Below are 15,380 nucleotides of genomic sequence, written 5' to 3'. Positions count from 1 at the left end.
CATCCGTGCGGCCTCGTCTTCATAGCAATCTGCGATGTGGACAAAGTGCATCCAATGCCGGTAGCTTCGTATGCGCTGTGCTTTCGACGTTTAGTTCATGTTGAAGCGACAGACAGCACTAAGTTTAATTTGCTCTCTGCTGCTGCCGCACTTGCTTAATTTGCTATCGCAATCGATGCTTTGTCTTCCGGGTGACACTGCAACTTTCTTTTTTTTTTCCTAACTTTGGACGTTTTTCACTTACTCTTTGCAATAAAGTGGTTAGATATGGCAATGAAAGTTTCGAAATTGAGGCGTTTCGGATATTACGGACTTTAGATAAAACACATTTTTGGTCATATTGTCAGGGTCCGTTGTCACGAGTCGACTGTATTGCATTATGATCAGTTGTCTTCAATCTGTCCCATGCATGTTGTTTTGTCACAGGTACATAACGCCGTTGTCTGTAGACACCAATGTGTCCACTACCAATGCACGCAAAAGGGACCAATATTATTCCTGGTGGCATTTTAGAAAGCTTCTATGCACATACTATGTGCTTCTATTTTCATAACTTCATTTATCTCGCAACTCCACTTATCTCGGACTTTTTTCTGCTTATTTGACAGCTTCGAGTAAACAGGTTTTACTGTATTAATGGTGAAGAATGTAAAAGCCTTCCTCCTGCCTCAAAGTAGTGCGCTACCTGTTCTAGCTCATAGGTAACTGGCGCAACCCGGTTTTTCTGCACTGCACAGAACTGTTGATGGTAACAATGCTTGTGGCCATTCTCTTGTAACGGGCGATTGATGGTGTTGCCCAATCGGTCTTCAATGTTGCCAACAGCCACTTAGGCACCACGGAGGAAGAACTAGGAAGGAGCATCGCATGACAATCTTGGTTGTAAAGAAAAGAATACAACGGAGAAATAGGTCCTCCTCACATGATAGGCGAGCGGTAGGTTCTAGCTTCTTAAATGGCCTGGCAACCATGTGGGGCCAAATCATTTCCAAGAGCCACCGCGCATATAAGCCCCCGGGAGAGGCTAGCTGAGCGATGTCGCACCCCTCCTATCGAGGAGATAGAATGTGGCCAAGTGCTTCTGGCTGAGAGCATGGGTAGGCTCGGAGTCATGCACCAAAAGCTGCAGCAACGTTGGAAGATTGTGGAGGAAGTTCATCTTCTGTGACGGTCAAGTGGTATTAGGTGCAATATTTTATTACAATCACAAATTTGATGGCTTTGGAGCAGGAGCTCTGCATGTTGGAAACCACCTGGAATGTACTTTGAAAGTGTTATTTTTTAAGATAATTGTGCTCTTTGAGTCGATATGTTATGTTTATTTATTCGTGTTGAGAAAATGGCTGAGATGGTTAATCCACAATCTTGAACAAAGTACTGGCTTTCCCCATTTTTGTCATTATTGGGGTGAAGTAATATTGAGGGCTACTGCTTCTACCAAAGAACATTTTCTCAGCAACATCTGCTTTGGCTGGAAGTGTTTATCTAGCTCATTGTAAGTGCTCCATGATAAATGTTAAATGGGGGTAAAAATGTTTAAAATGACACTCGCTCCTCTGAAGTGCTCCAAGATGTACGAATTGGCTGCTCCAAAAGAAAATTCTCTTGCTCAAAAAATTGCTCCGAATTGCTTTTTCTGATCACTGCACTGATCTTCCCTGACCATCTAGATGAGATTCAATCAGAGCCTCGATTTCTTAATAATCATAGTTTCAGTTAAAGTAAATATAACGAAGCTTCTACACAAAATTTAACATCAGAAATATAAGTGGGTGTCTTGGGAAAAGCTTGCAAAACTACACTAGTACAAAAAAAATCTAAATATCAGAACTGTAAAATAACTTTGCCATTGACATACACTAGAACTGGCTTGTGACTGAGAATGTGTGGCTCCTCAGCATGACATCAGAAATAGGCAACACCTATGATATGCTGAAAAAATCTGAGGTGGCAACTTGCTAATGTCTTTATGTTCATTAACCACCAGGTGCACGCATAGTCTGCTTAGGTACTGTTGAAAGGCTGCTGATATGTTCCAGCCCTGCAGCTTTGCTATGATTGCTTCAATAGTTCAGTCTACTCAGCTATAAATAATTTATTCAAAGTGAAATTTCATTGCACTTGGCCTCTAAAGAATGGATTTGGTATAATGGTGGTGGTGCTAGTCAATAACAACTGAGGCTTCCTGCTTTGTGACACGACCTATTCTGTATTAGCTGCCAGCTGTGTATCATTGGCACTGTAACTTCAGTTGAGTTTTGGCCTCCTGGCAATTTAGTCGTCTGTGTTGCAGCTACCATTAGGTTTTCAAGAGCAGTCAGCCATCTAGTAGTTTTGTTCATTTGAAGTATCTTGACACTTTGGAAAATGCTCACTGTACTCTTGCCTTTTGCAGGGTTCCAGTGAAACCAGTCATTGAAAATATTAAGAAAGGGCTTGCTGCATCGAATCCTGTGAGTATAAACCGAAGCATTTATTTTTGTATGCTATAACGCCTCTTTGCCATAGTCATCGCATAAATGTTGCAGTATGCTCGTAGCTTCCTTGCTTAGCCCAACACCAAGTTTCTTGGTTTCTGTGTGGCATTGCACAGCTCTGAATGTATTGCAACATTCTTATTTTTGATAAGGTTTCGCATTTCTTAATCCAAACTCGTCTGCAAGCAAGCTCTGTGGAAAAACCAGCATCGCAGGCGCTGGTTTATCACCATAAGAAAAATTCAAAGTGCATATTTGGGAGTGTGCAAGGAGAGCACGAATAAGAATAAATGGGCCAATGACACAGCACTATCCAATCATCTGTTTCATGTCATCTGCACAAATGCAGCTATCCAGGCATGTTTGCATGTTCTGTTCGGCTTAGAATGTTTTAGCATGGTGGAGTGGGCAACTCATTGCTACAGTTTCTTTCTAGATAGGCACGTACCACTGAGTGAGGTTGTGCATGTTGCGCAGCCCATGGATACTGTTGCAACATTGTGGCATGTTGCCCCGATGACTGCTGCAAAGTATTAAACAATGTATTCGTGTCATTCTTTCCTGCTTTGTCACCCCATGCTTATCCTGGTATCCCATTCACTGATTACATTCCTATGAACCCTGTTTCTTTTCATGCTGTTGGTATTGCTGGTTTGATTACAAAGCTAAAAATATCTTCTTGTGCAGGAATCGATCATATCTATTCCAAGTTTCTTAAAAACATGTTGTATTCTTCTTTAAAGGGCCCCTCACCAGTCCCCATAGCAAATTTTGGTTATGCGCTGTAAGTGTCCTCTGGAGAGTGTCCTGCCACAAAAATTAAATTAGCTCATTAATAGTCGAAATAGAATATTTCAGTGCTGCAAACCCATGATTTCAGCAGGCGAGCTCCACTGCCAAGTGAGACACTCTCGCCACTTGTTCCGTCTAGTCTCCACAGGCGAAATTCCTTCCCTGCGTTCTTTCATGCTGGACCTCAAAAATCGTGTGGCGCATACGTCACAGGCGCCCCACCTTCATTTATTTTTCTCCTTGCTTTTTTGCAGCGCAGCGCACTTATGCTGACAGCGTCACGCGCAAGCTGTTGTGAGTGTCTCGTTTCACGCAGTACACGATTTTGCGCGCCTGACTAGCGGTATAATTCAGTGCTGCACGAATACTGAGGCAGACACAAGAGCATCACAGAGCATGATCCCGCACTGGAACACAGTAGAAAATGACATAGTGTTGGTGTCTGCGTGCGCGACTGCTTGACGTGGGAACCAGACGAAATGGAAGTACACCTCTCTTGCTGCGGTGCGAAGTAAAACAAAAACATGCAGACATTCGATTTGTGTGTTTTATTATTTCTCTATGCTTTAAGTTGTCTGTTCAAGCAACATATTACACAAATAACAGCTGTTGCCTTGAATAATTCTCGAAGTCTCATGTCTCTATGATTGACGTCACACTGCGAACACGAGTACGTAGGCGCAGGAACATTTTTACGTCACCGTTTGGGTTGGAGCACGGTTGCCACGAGGGAAAGCGAAAACGGCGTTCGGTTTGAAATTTCGGACTTTTCTGCGGCGCATAGCGATGTAACACTTCGCAAACACGATCATTAGCATGCATTGTATGCTCTGTGCTTGTCAGCTCAAAATAACCAGACCTGGTTAGGGGCCCTTGAAAACAGTCACACATTTTTGCTCAGTCACTAGAATCATCCACCTTGCCTAATGATTGGAAGGTAGGGAAGGTGGTTTTACTGCATTAATCAGCACCCACTAAATCTCCATTTATTTATAGGCCCGTGTCATCAACCAGCGTACCCTGTAAACTCATGGAACATGTCGTTTACTCGCATCCTATTACTTTTCTGGAATCAAACTCGGTTTTCACTAATTGTCAGCATGGCTTTAGGAAATTTCTTTCATGTGACACTCAGCTCTTGGTTTTTATTTATTTACTACTGCAGACAAAGGAATAACGATTGTATATTCTTGGATTTCGCGAAAGCTTTAGACTCCGTGTCTCACAAATTTCTTTTCCTCAATTTGCGTAAACTTAATATCGATACTAATATCTTGCGCTGGATTGAACGCTCCCTTTCTAACCGCTTCAAACATGTATCTGCTAACGAACATGACTCTTCCATCTTCTTGGTGGTCTTCTTCTTGGTGGTCCAATTCTTTAATGACCCTTAATATTATTAAATGTAAAAGCATGCGTGTCTCACGGACTTCCTCTTGCCATGTTTCTCTCAACTATACCCTAAAGAACGCTCCATTAACCCCTGTAGCATCTTACAAATATCTTGGTATACATATCGCTAGGAATGTCTCGTGGAACGTACATCTCCAATACATATTCAATAATGCTAACCGCATGCTCAGTTTCATACATCACAATTTTTCCAGTGCGACTGTTCAAGTTCAGTCACAACTTTATAAAACATTAGTACGTCCCAATCTCGAGAATGCCTGCTCCATTTGGGACCCTGGTCAAGCTAATCTAACAAATCTTCTTGAATTGCTTCAGAACAGGGCCGCCCATTTAATTTTGTCAAATTATGCATACCACACAAGCATATCATCAATGAAACTGACGCTCGGTTTGCCAGACCTTGCAGTACATCGTAAGTTTATGCGCTTATGCCTCTTTCACAAGATTTATTACACTAATCCCGTTCTTAAAGATAAGTTGTTCCTTTACCCATCCTACGTTTTACCTCGCATCTATCACCAAATGAAGGTGGGGGTACCATCATGCAACTCCAACTCTTACTTTCAATCATTTATACGACGCACTGCCGACTACTGGAAACACCTTCCCGCCTCCATCTCTGCCATCTGTGACACCGCTAATTTCAAGAAGATTGCCAATGACTACGTACATATGTACTCGCCACTCTTCTTTGTGATGCCCTCGGGCCTTGAGAGTATGTAAATAAATAAATAAAATGATGGCCATTGAGGCTTGCCATTACTCTTGTATGTAAATTTTCCGCATATTCATGTCCATTGACTATACAGAATTAACCAAGAACTGAAGGTGATGCCTTCTTTGTTATCTGATTGCTCCTTTTAACCATGGAAGTTTACGGTTCCTACCCTTTCTTTCTTTTCGTGTGCCTTCATGCTGAAATTGCAACTGTATCTTGCATTATCCGGGGAGCACGGCAGTAATTTTGAATGAGCAGTTCTGACTCTCTTCACGAACAGGCGGTGAGGACTGCATCCATCACTTTGGCTGGTGTACTGTACCTCTACATGGGCAAGACATTGAGGACCTTGTTTGAGGGAGAGAAGGCCACCCTCGTGCAACAGCTTGATGCAGAACTTGCAAAGGTTGGCAGTCTGTATACATTTCTTGTGCATTTTGATAGCATTCAGCCATGGCGTTGAATTGCATGTGTGTACTATCGCCTACCTGCAAACGCTCCCGAAGTTTCCGTAAAGTTTATGGATTGGAGCTCGTTCTACAATTTAATAATGTTTCAGCAAGGTTTACGAAAAACAAATTTTGTTCACAAAGAAGTTTTGCTCGTCGGTGTCCAACCATACCCTTGGAAGTTTTTCGATTCTGAAAGGATTCCATAGGCATGCCTGCGTAGAACCAGTTTATTCAGACAAGTTCCTGAAACGGGTGAAATCTGCAACAGCAGTCCCTGTGATGGCAAAAGTGTGGCTTGTCAATTTGGGCTTTTCCAAGTTTGTTGCTGCTTAAGTTTGCAGGTTGGCATGTGTACTATTATGGAGCAGGAAAATTAGTTTCAACATGCTGAAATCTACAACCAAAATAATCTCAATCCCTGGTGACTTATCCTCCTGAGACCCGGGATGCATTTGGGTGCACAGATTTTCCCCAAACTTTCAGAATAAATCAGTATGGTTATGAAGGTGAAAAGTGTTAAATGTTTTTTCAATAGCCGTGATAATTTCAGCTCAGCGCGATGTCCAATATATTGGACACTGGGATGCTACCAGGTCTTTCTTCACCCAGCGCGCACGTAATGACGTACCGCAGATATTACGCAAAACTCGTGTGCAAAAATATTTTAATAACTCAAAAGGCAAAGTAGTCAATAAAGTACATAAGAGCATTCCTTTGCTTAAAAAAAAATTTGCTCTTGTGTTCACTTCCCGTGGGCAATTTCAAAACACCTGTTTGTCCTTGGTGATGCAGAAGAAGAGTCGACATTTGGTGCAAAAGAACTTTGTTTTCATGTCGCAGCCCTGTAGTCTGCAACGAGCAGTGTTTGCAGTGTCTGCCAGTATTGAGTAGTGGGTAGTGCTCTTTTCTTGGGGTTCTCGAGGAGGCAGCCGTGCCTGCTTTGATGGCGGATGCCACTCGCCTTCGTTCTCACTCTCCGTTTCATCCTGCTTTTTCCCTTGAGCCATGAGAGTCTCGGCAACAGATTGGTGGAACTGCATATAGCTGAATATTTCTTTCCGCTGCTTCTTTAGGGAGCGTATGTCGCGCGTGTTCTGCACCCAGGTGTTGTTGAGGGCAATGTCGAAGAGGTGAAAGATGACTCTGATTGTCCACTTGTTGACGCCTGCTTTTATCATGTAGTAACTTATCATTCGGTCTGCCTTGTGAACACCGCCCATGTTGAAGTTGTACATGCGAACAATATCTGGTAGAAGGATATTGATATGTTTTTCCCTTACGAGACCACCTGCGACCGTAGGTGTCTTGCGGGTCCAAGCCATGGATTGAAAAAAGAAACGTTATTGGCTTAATTCATCAGACACGCGAGGCCGGTCCCCCGAAGAAAAAAAAAAGAGACGCGATTTCGTCCACAAGCCGCTAAACTCCAACAGTACTCGCCTGCTGTCCATAACAAGGCCATCGCAAAAGCGCGGTCAAAATAACCGGGTTGAGTCCTAGCGTCCAACGTAATGGACACGCGAAATCAAAAGAAGAGTAAAAAAAGGTAAGCGCGCAATGAGTTCAAATTTTGTATTCTGCACGTACGCTGTTGTATTAACTTTAATATAAAATCAAAGAAATGCCCCAAAAGCAGGTAGAAATACGAGAAACAGTGCTTACTTCTCCGGCAGCTGCCGTAAAAGGCCGCGCCGCTTAATGCCGCCATTGTGGAACTGTTTCGGCGGGAATTTGAACGATGTATTTTCATGAATGCTGCATAGATGGCGCAATCAGGTGTCCAATAAGTTGTACAGTGGGGTTTTATGAGGATGAAAGCCTTGTCACAGGAGTACTGTCTCATATCTGAATGTCCAATATATTGGACAAATCCCCATAGCGGGGTCTCAGGAGGTTATTTGAATAGGCTTGGTATTCAAAGCATCCACAGGCATTCATAACTGTTGGCAAGTGCATTGTGAGCATTGTTCAGTCCTGAGGACAGCAACATTGCTACATTATTTTATTAAAAATTGTGTTTGACTTCTCTGAACCTTATGTGCATGAGCACTGATTCAAAGGATATACTGTATACATGTTTGGCAATTTTAGTGATTGCAATTGAAGCACTGAACGTGTAAAGCTGTAATATTCTCCTTTGAATATCGCAGATGGAAGGTCAGAAGCCCCCTGCGCCCATTCGGGGAGTGCCAACTTCCTCCGTGAATGATGGTGGAGGCGATTCTGCAGAGTGTGCACAGGAGGGGCAAGAAGCTGCTCTTGACATGGAGGACTTGGTTCCTCGTACTGACATCAGGCAAGTTGTCACGCATGCTGCATGTAAGAACAATACCAGGCTGGACTGTCAAGTTCCTCATGTGGAACATTTGTGAATTTTTAGTTCGAAGAAAAAGAATGCCGGGCATGGTGGCTTAGCAGCTATGGTGTTGCGCTGCTAAGCACGAGGTTGTGTGATCAAATGCCAGGCGTAGCTGCTGCATTTCGATGGAGGCGAAATGCAAAAGCGCCAGTGTCCCGTGCATTGGGGGCGCGTTAAAGATCCCCTGGTAGTCAAAATTAATTTGGAATTCCCCACTATGGTGTGCCTCGAAATCAAATTGTTGTTTTGGCAGATAAAACTCCAGAATTCAATTAAATACAAGAAAATAGAATTCGAAAGGCTTCGTTGTTAGCTGCAGCCATATGAAGAAACGGACAATGAACCCAGAGAACATAGCGGAAATCGTGTTTTATCGAATAAATAAATAAAAGTTGTGGGGATACGCGACCCTCGCGCCTCCCCTGATGTTTTTCCCACATAGTGCCTCTTCTGTATTCCGGCTTCGCCGCGTGGCCTGAGTGATGCCCGCAACGGTCGATGTGGTTGGGGCGCAGTGCGAGAGATGGCACGAGTGTTGCGCTGCTAACGCCGCCGACAGGCGAAGTTACTTGGGCGCCGGGAGACAAGGCGCTTGCTCTTCCCCGGCGGGTCGGCGAACAGCGTGGACATCCCGCGCGCCGCCTACCCATGCTTCTGCGAGACCGCCTCGCGTGGCCGCCTCGGAACGCGCCACCGTCCGTGTGACCGTACACGCGAATGACCACGTGTTGGGATCCAGCATGGGGCGCTCGCTTTCCGGTCGCGGTGAGTCGGACTTCTAGATTTGTCGCGCGCCCATCGGCATGTTTTGTGGATAGCAACTCGGCTAGCAGGCATTGATCTATGAAAGGTGCAATAAATGCCCTTGTGATTGTGTGCACTACTGTGTTGTCGTTCCTTTGTCCCAAGAGCACGGGTGTGAGAGAACCCCACAAAGTTAGGGGTGTGTGAATATCAAAATTTTCTCATATGAATACTTAGCTTTGAATGTCTAATAATGATATGCACATGCATTTATTGGCAAGTGGGGTTAATTTGTTGTGTGGTAACATTGCAATTGCAATGTCAATATTAAAGAAAACTAGACTAGTAAGCCCCTGTACTCAAACGTTATGTTTTTGGCTCATGATAACTTGGATAATTTAGTAATTACTACTAGCTGTCCTTGCCAGGCATTTGAAATTGTGCCAGTCATGACTCATTGCATTTGCTGTCAAGCAATAAGCTCAGAATCGGGGGTGGCGCCGAAAAAACAAAACAAAAAAACTTGCCATTCTCAAACCAGTGCCGCTTGATACTAAGAGGCTGGCTTTTCCGCAATGTTTATGTGCTCAATGGCTAAGTGTGCTTTACAGGCAAAATTCGGTTATGAAATTTGGCACGAAATTGCCCCAATATTATTAGATTAGATAGGAACAAATGCTAAGAACCATGTTTGCTCCTGTACAGCCAGCAATATATGCGATCTGATACCATGTTCGTATCCAACCAAATATTTGAACTTTTCGAATATTCGCACACCCCTAAAAAATTGAAGTTGTCGAAAAGACCATACCACTTCTCACAGATGGAAGCCAAAAACACAGCATCCACATTTTGTGTGTCGCGCTTTACCATTTAAGGTACCATGGTGGCCATCCTTCTGTACACTGTCCTGGGTATTTGTGTGCAAGGAGTCGTAGCTTAGTTTGTTTCTCATCTCTTTGTCTGTGTCATGTTCTTTTGATTGTGAAGCTTGGTAATGTGCATATATCTCCAATGTTCAGCAAAGTTGCCTGCAACAACTGGTATTTGGCTTGCCGACTGATAATTGCTGAAAATTTTGGGGCATTTACATTAACTATAATTCACTTTGCTCAGAATGTGGTTCCTTTGGAATGCTTCCTTTCAAGATTTGTTTGGTTGAACGACTCGCTGTGCCTTTCTTGTCCTTGTGTCGGTTGCTATTTCACTAATTCTCTTCACCTGGTACCTTTATGAACATCAAGGGTTTTGCAACGTAATGGGTTTGTGCAAAGGAGTGCAAGATGGCACACAGCATGCCCTCTTATTGGAGTTGATTGCCAGACCCCAATTGAATCATTGATTCTCTCTGCTGCCAACTCATTGCAAAAATACTCTTGAGCAAAAATGCAAAGGTGTTAGCCTTACAGTAGACTTCGCAAGGCACTAATTTACCACCACAGTTCAATATCCCTATAAATGTTGCAACCAAGATCGAAATGTTTTCTTTGTATCCAATATTTGCTGCAAGTGTACATGCTGGTGAAAAAAAAAAATGCTTTTGAAGGAAACAGGCAATGGGGTCTATGCAAAAAAGAAAAAGAAGCAAGCTTATGTGATGCCTACGACAGCCCAACAAAGGGTTTCCTGTAAATTTTGATTGCCTATCAAATGCTTGCCATGCTGATAAGGGGCATGTCAACAATGCTAAATTGCAAACACAATTCGCTGTCATTAATATGCAACCATGTAACCGGTGTGACGAAACTGGATGAACTCATTGGCTCTCTGCCTTGCACACCAAGCAAGCCAAGCCGTTGACCAAAACACACACGCACATCCAGAGTTATGTGACATTTTTGCTACCAGAATAGATACCTTGAGCTGCCGAGTGAAGAAATATTTGTTTCACCACATATGGTATTGTCTTTGCTCTTGCCTTTTCAATTTCATTATAGCAGTAAAGTACTTGATGAAATAAAGAATGGCTAAGTAAATTTTAGTTTTTTTTTCCTTATATCTGGGTTCATTGTATTGAACTGTCACTGTAGGTTGAAGATTGCACAAGGGATTGTTTTCCACCTCTGCTATGGGCTCACTGTCACCCTTTGCTTTTGTCTTGCTTCGAGCAGTGGCCAGCTGACTGAGTCACTACTGTCGGAGCTGTCGGACAAGAATTGGAAGGTTCGCCAGGAGGCTCTCCAGAAGCTGGCGGCCATCGTAGACCAGGCCAAGTTTATTTGTCCAGAGCTGGGTGACCTGCCGGCCTCGTTGCGAGCACGACTACTCGACTCTAACAAGAATTTGGTGGGTGTGGCAGCCCAGTATAAAGGTTCACATGTTCCTCTCTGTACCTGAGTGCTTTGAGGTTCTGCAGCATCTGCATAGGCACTAATCTGCATAGGCACTAATTAATTGTTCACGTAAAAAAAAATCATGAGCCATTCCACGTTGTGAAGGTGGATGACCAGCAAGGCTGTTTAAAGGGGCTGAGACACCAAATTTTGAGGCTATAGAAAGCATGTTGTAGGCTGCTTCCGTATGCGAGAACACCCACAACGAGATATTGGACACTGCAAACATTTCAAAATAATTTTAATTCAGCTCCAAAAAGTTGTTAAAAGCTCCTTCTAGTGGTCGAGACCCATCGCTAGCGCGGCAGTTATGACATCACAGCAGAGGAACTAAAATATTGACGTCATAGCACACTAGCAAGCACAAAAACGTGACGTATGATGAGTAGCGCTGAAATGTCAATTACGGAGCCTGCTGAGCCAAGCGACCGAACATAGCCTCTACTATGACCGAGCTCCAGGCCTATAGAAATCCTTTCTTAATCAGGTTCGTGCGGGTCCTTGAAACCCTTGAAAACCCTTGAATTTGAAAAGATCGTTTTAAGGCCTTGAAAGTGCCGGAATTTTCAGAGATCCTTGAAAATCCTTGAATTTCCTAAATTTTTATTTTTAATAAACCTCCAGTAATCGTATTCAAGAAAATTTCAACCCTCCTGAATTCCCGCTGCGATGTTGTTAAAAAAACGGGAATTCTCAGGCATTTCGAATTGTCTTGTAAAACTCGGGGAATTTGTGCTTCAATCAGGGAAAATTGGCTGTCATTTTATTGAAAGCGAACGAAAGTCGCGATCTACTGCTGGCTCGAGTAAAAGGGAGAACTCGTTACGAATTGTCTTTGACGCCGTGTCGTTGGCTGGAGCAGTTGCCTGTGTATAGTCAACAATCTATTTTCTGGACGCCCGATTTTTGTGAAATGCCCGATAGCGCGGACAGCTTTGAGGCTCCACCACGCGTCCCATGGAGTCGATGTATAAGAACGTCTGTAATTTCAGACGCAAGAACCCTTTGCTGTCCGATTTTCCGGAGTTTTTGCCACGACCGCAGGTCCCAAAGGGCATTAATCAAAGCCATCACCGCTGTTTTGATCATCTCACCGCCCCGAATTAACCAGTGCTCTCGCACGCCGATCAACTGGCAGCAGTAGCTACCACCGCGGCAACATTGGGCTTCGCTGCTTCGACATTCGCTATTAAGGTTCTTGCCATTCGGTGCCGTGTTTTTAATTGAAAGAATTCGCTGCTGTCAGTAATCGCACCAACTCCGCATCTGTAATCCTCCCGTATGGCTTCGAAGCTTAGAAAGCATGGCGCGTTGCATAATGCTGGTTCCCAAAAGGCAGCTGCGCCTCAGCAGAGCAATGTTACGCGGTGAAGCATACGTGAAGTATTGCGGTGAAACTTAGAAGCGTGGAAAGGGGCAATTGTCACGGGACACACTACGTATTCCATAATTATACATGCATGTATAATTATGGCCCTGCGTGTGGTCATTGAAAATCCACACACAGGACCTTGAAAGTCCTTAAAAACCCTTGAATTTTTGTCCTATACACCAGCATGAACCCTGTTAATGCAAAGAAGGGGTAAGGCGTGCAGACACGGACACAAGAGGAGAGAAGTGGACAACATGAACGCCGCACGGCGGCCTGTGAACGGCAAACTGCGTGTGGCGAGTTGCCATGCCAGTAACGGGGACGGGCCTTTATACGTTGAGTGTAACACTGGCCGACCGGCTCCGAAAGAGACCAGGATATGCGGCATTCGTGTTGTCCGCTTCTCTCCTCTTGTGTCGGTGTCTGAACACCTTGCCCTTTCTTTGCATTATGAATCCTAACCAACTAGCTCAGCTTCCTGTCATTCTAAAAATCCTTTCTCTATGCTACAGGCTTCTAGAAAACTTTAACCAAACTAATCCTGGCCCCTGGCTAACCGAGACATGCATAGCGCTGTCGCGGAGGGCAGTTAACATATACATATGCCAGTCGCATAGTTCGGCAGCTCGGAGCGGTCTCTCATTCACTTGGTGTTTCTCGATGTGTAAAGGCCTGTCCATGTTACCAGCACGTAAACACGCCATTTGCCATTCACGGGCCCTCGTGCGACGGCAGTTTTGCTCGCGAACGGCGAGATTTTCTTGCCATAGAGAGGGTGGGCCCGGGATCCATTTGTGCGGCAGCCGTACGGCGATGCGGCCAATCAGCGACTGAGGAGTGGTCACTCTGGCACCAACGGCAGCCTTACCGCTGCTGATCGTTCAGCGGCGCCAATATTGTCGCTAGGCCTTTACCGGTTCACTTCAAAGCTAAAGCTTATGGTGCTTTGGAATGAATCACCGACTCTCTCACAAGCTCACATATTTTCTTGCTGTTGTTGTCGCTCCTTGCAATAATTATAATAATCGCGACATGCACTTCGAATCGCCAGTTATTTACCTCTGCTGTCAAAGCATGCGTATGCACGAGCAGACGACGCAGCATAGTTTTACGTCGCTATTTTTGTGACCCACATGACCAAGCCTTGTTGTTTCCTCTCATACGACGTCATAGCATCACCCGGAGCCCAGAAACCGAAACAGAAATCGCTCGGTATAATAATGCTATTATTAAATTCTTTACCGGGTATATATGAACCCCATGGTGTGTATCGTGCTTCCTGAAGCAGTACGCAATGCTTGAATTGAAGAACGCATGAATGAAAATTTTCACGTCTCCACCCCATTAATGCATGACACGGAGGTGTCATGCATTAATTCATGCATTAATTCATTAATGTCATACAACAAAGGTGCAAACATATTTTTGTTCTAATCTGTGATCAACATGGCGATATAGGTATACACACGCATGCCCCTTTAAGCAATGGCTCATACCCACATAAACGCCGCCTCCCCATTACGGCAGAAAAGAAGTGTAATTCTACGCTGGAATGATGAGCGGCAATGGAGCCAGCTGCGGAAGACGTCGACACTTGAGCCGTTGCTGCTGCTGATGGTTTTTCGCACAACAGAGCCAGCTGTAAAAGACGACGACAACAAATGTGCGGGCAGTGGCACTGGCACATTTGCACGGTTGGCGCCGAGAATTTTATGGCGAAAGCCTTTCTAGGCTCATGGTGGAGTTTGTATCAGCAGACATGAGCGCCGAAGTGTCCGCTGAAGCATCATCACGTCATATGAAGACATATTAAAGAATGAAAAAGGATTGATAGTGACAGTTAAAGCGCCAATACACTTCGACGTGACCCGGCGCGCGCGCGTGCGGTGGTTGCGCTACGTCACGCCAGGTCGGCTACGCCGCGTCAGGCGTAAATCCGTCCCCCTACAGTACAACGCCGCGCACCTGCTGCAACTGGAGAAGCACATGCGCAGAACACCGCGCTGCTCCGTGCCGCCTGTCGTGGAACATCGAAACAAATCTTTTCGCGCGCTTTCTCTGTCGGTAGCGATTGCCACCGTGGACCGGACTGTTGCTCAGCGATGGCACGGACGCAGACACATTCCGCAATACGAAACAGGTCTCTCTCTCTCTACATAACACAGACACGTAGCCGCTGCCACTCCTTTTCGTCGCTTCAATAGCTTTCAGTTCACGAGTATAGCGGTCCCTCAGCCGCTTCCATAGTTTCAGGCACTCTTCGACTGAAACAGGGAAAACAAGACAAACAAACAGGCGCTGAGTGCATAGCATGTCCGGAGACGTATACACACACGTGCGTAGCATTGACGCTCGTGTTGAGAGGCCGGAGTACATGCGTATCTGCTCCCACGCATTGTTTTCCCACTCCGCATCCCAGTAGTCCATTCTTTTGGTGTCGTAGACACAATGATGTTGCTGGACGGCCTCCAGAAACCTTTCGATTTCGGAGCCGCATGGGTCGGGCACGCTTTCTTGCGAAGAGGCCATCTCGTTCTGGCTCAGCCTGCCGAGTAGCGAATCTCTACTTCGACGAGAGAGGGCGCTAGGCGCTAACTTGCTCGGCGCGGTCGGCGCGAAATGCAGTCGGTTGCATTCGGCGCCGGACGACGTCCGAGCACGCTGAATGCCGCCAGCCGCATTAGTAATGACTACTAATGACTCCAGAATTGACCAATATG

General features: G+C 45.0%; 1 protein-coding gene across 2 annotated transcripts in view; it reads left to right on the top strand.

Annotated features, from left to right (window-relative positions):
• msps (msps cytoskeleton-associated protein 5) overlaps positions 1-15,380 on the top strand; it is a 113,264-nt gene that overhangs the window by 15,831 nt on the left and 82,053 nt on the right. For both annotated transcript variants that reach the window (XM_075689613.1, XM_075689614.1), the window contains exons 8-11: positions 2,396-2,453; positions 5,681-5,806; positions 8,003-8,148; positions 11,067-11,241. In XM_075689613.1, coding sequence (XP_075545728.1) covers positions 2,396-2,453; positions 5,681-5,806; positions 8,003-8,148; positions 11,067-11,241 — 505 coding nt within the window. The remainder of the gene's footprint in view (positions 1-2,395; positions 2,454-5,680; positions 5,807-8,002; positions 8,149-11,066; positions 11,242-15,380) is intronic.

This window comes from Dermacentor variabilis, chromosome 4 (assembly GCF_050947875.1).
Source record: "Dermacentor variabilis isolate Ectoservices chromosome 4, ASM5094787v1, whole genome shotgun sequence".
In the NCBI taxonomy this organism is placed as follows: Eukaryota; Metazoa; Arthropoda; class Arachnida; order Ixodida; family Ixodidae; genus Dermacentor; species Dermacentor variabilis.
This window is presented reverse-complemented; position numbering and strand designations above follow the sequence as displayed.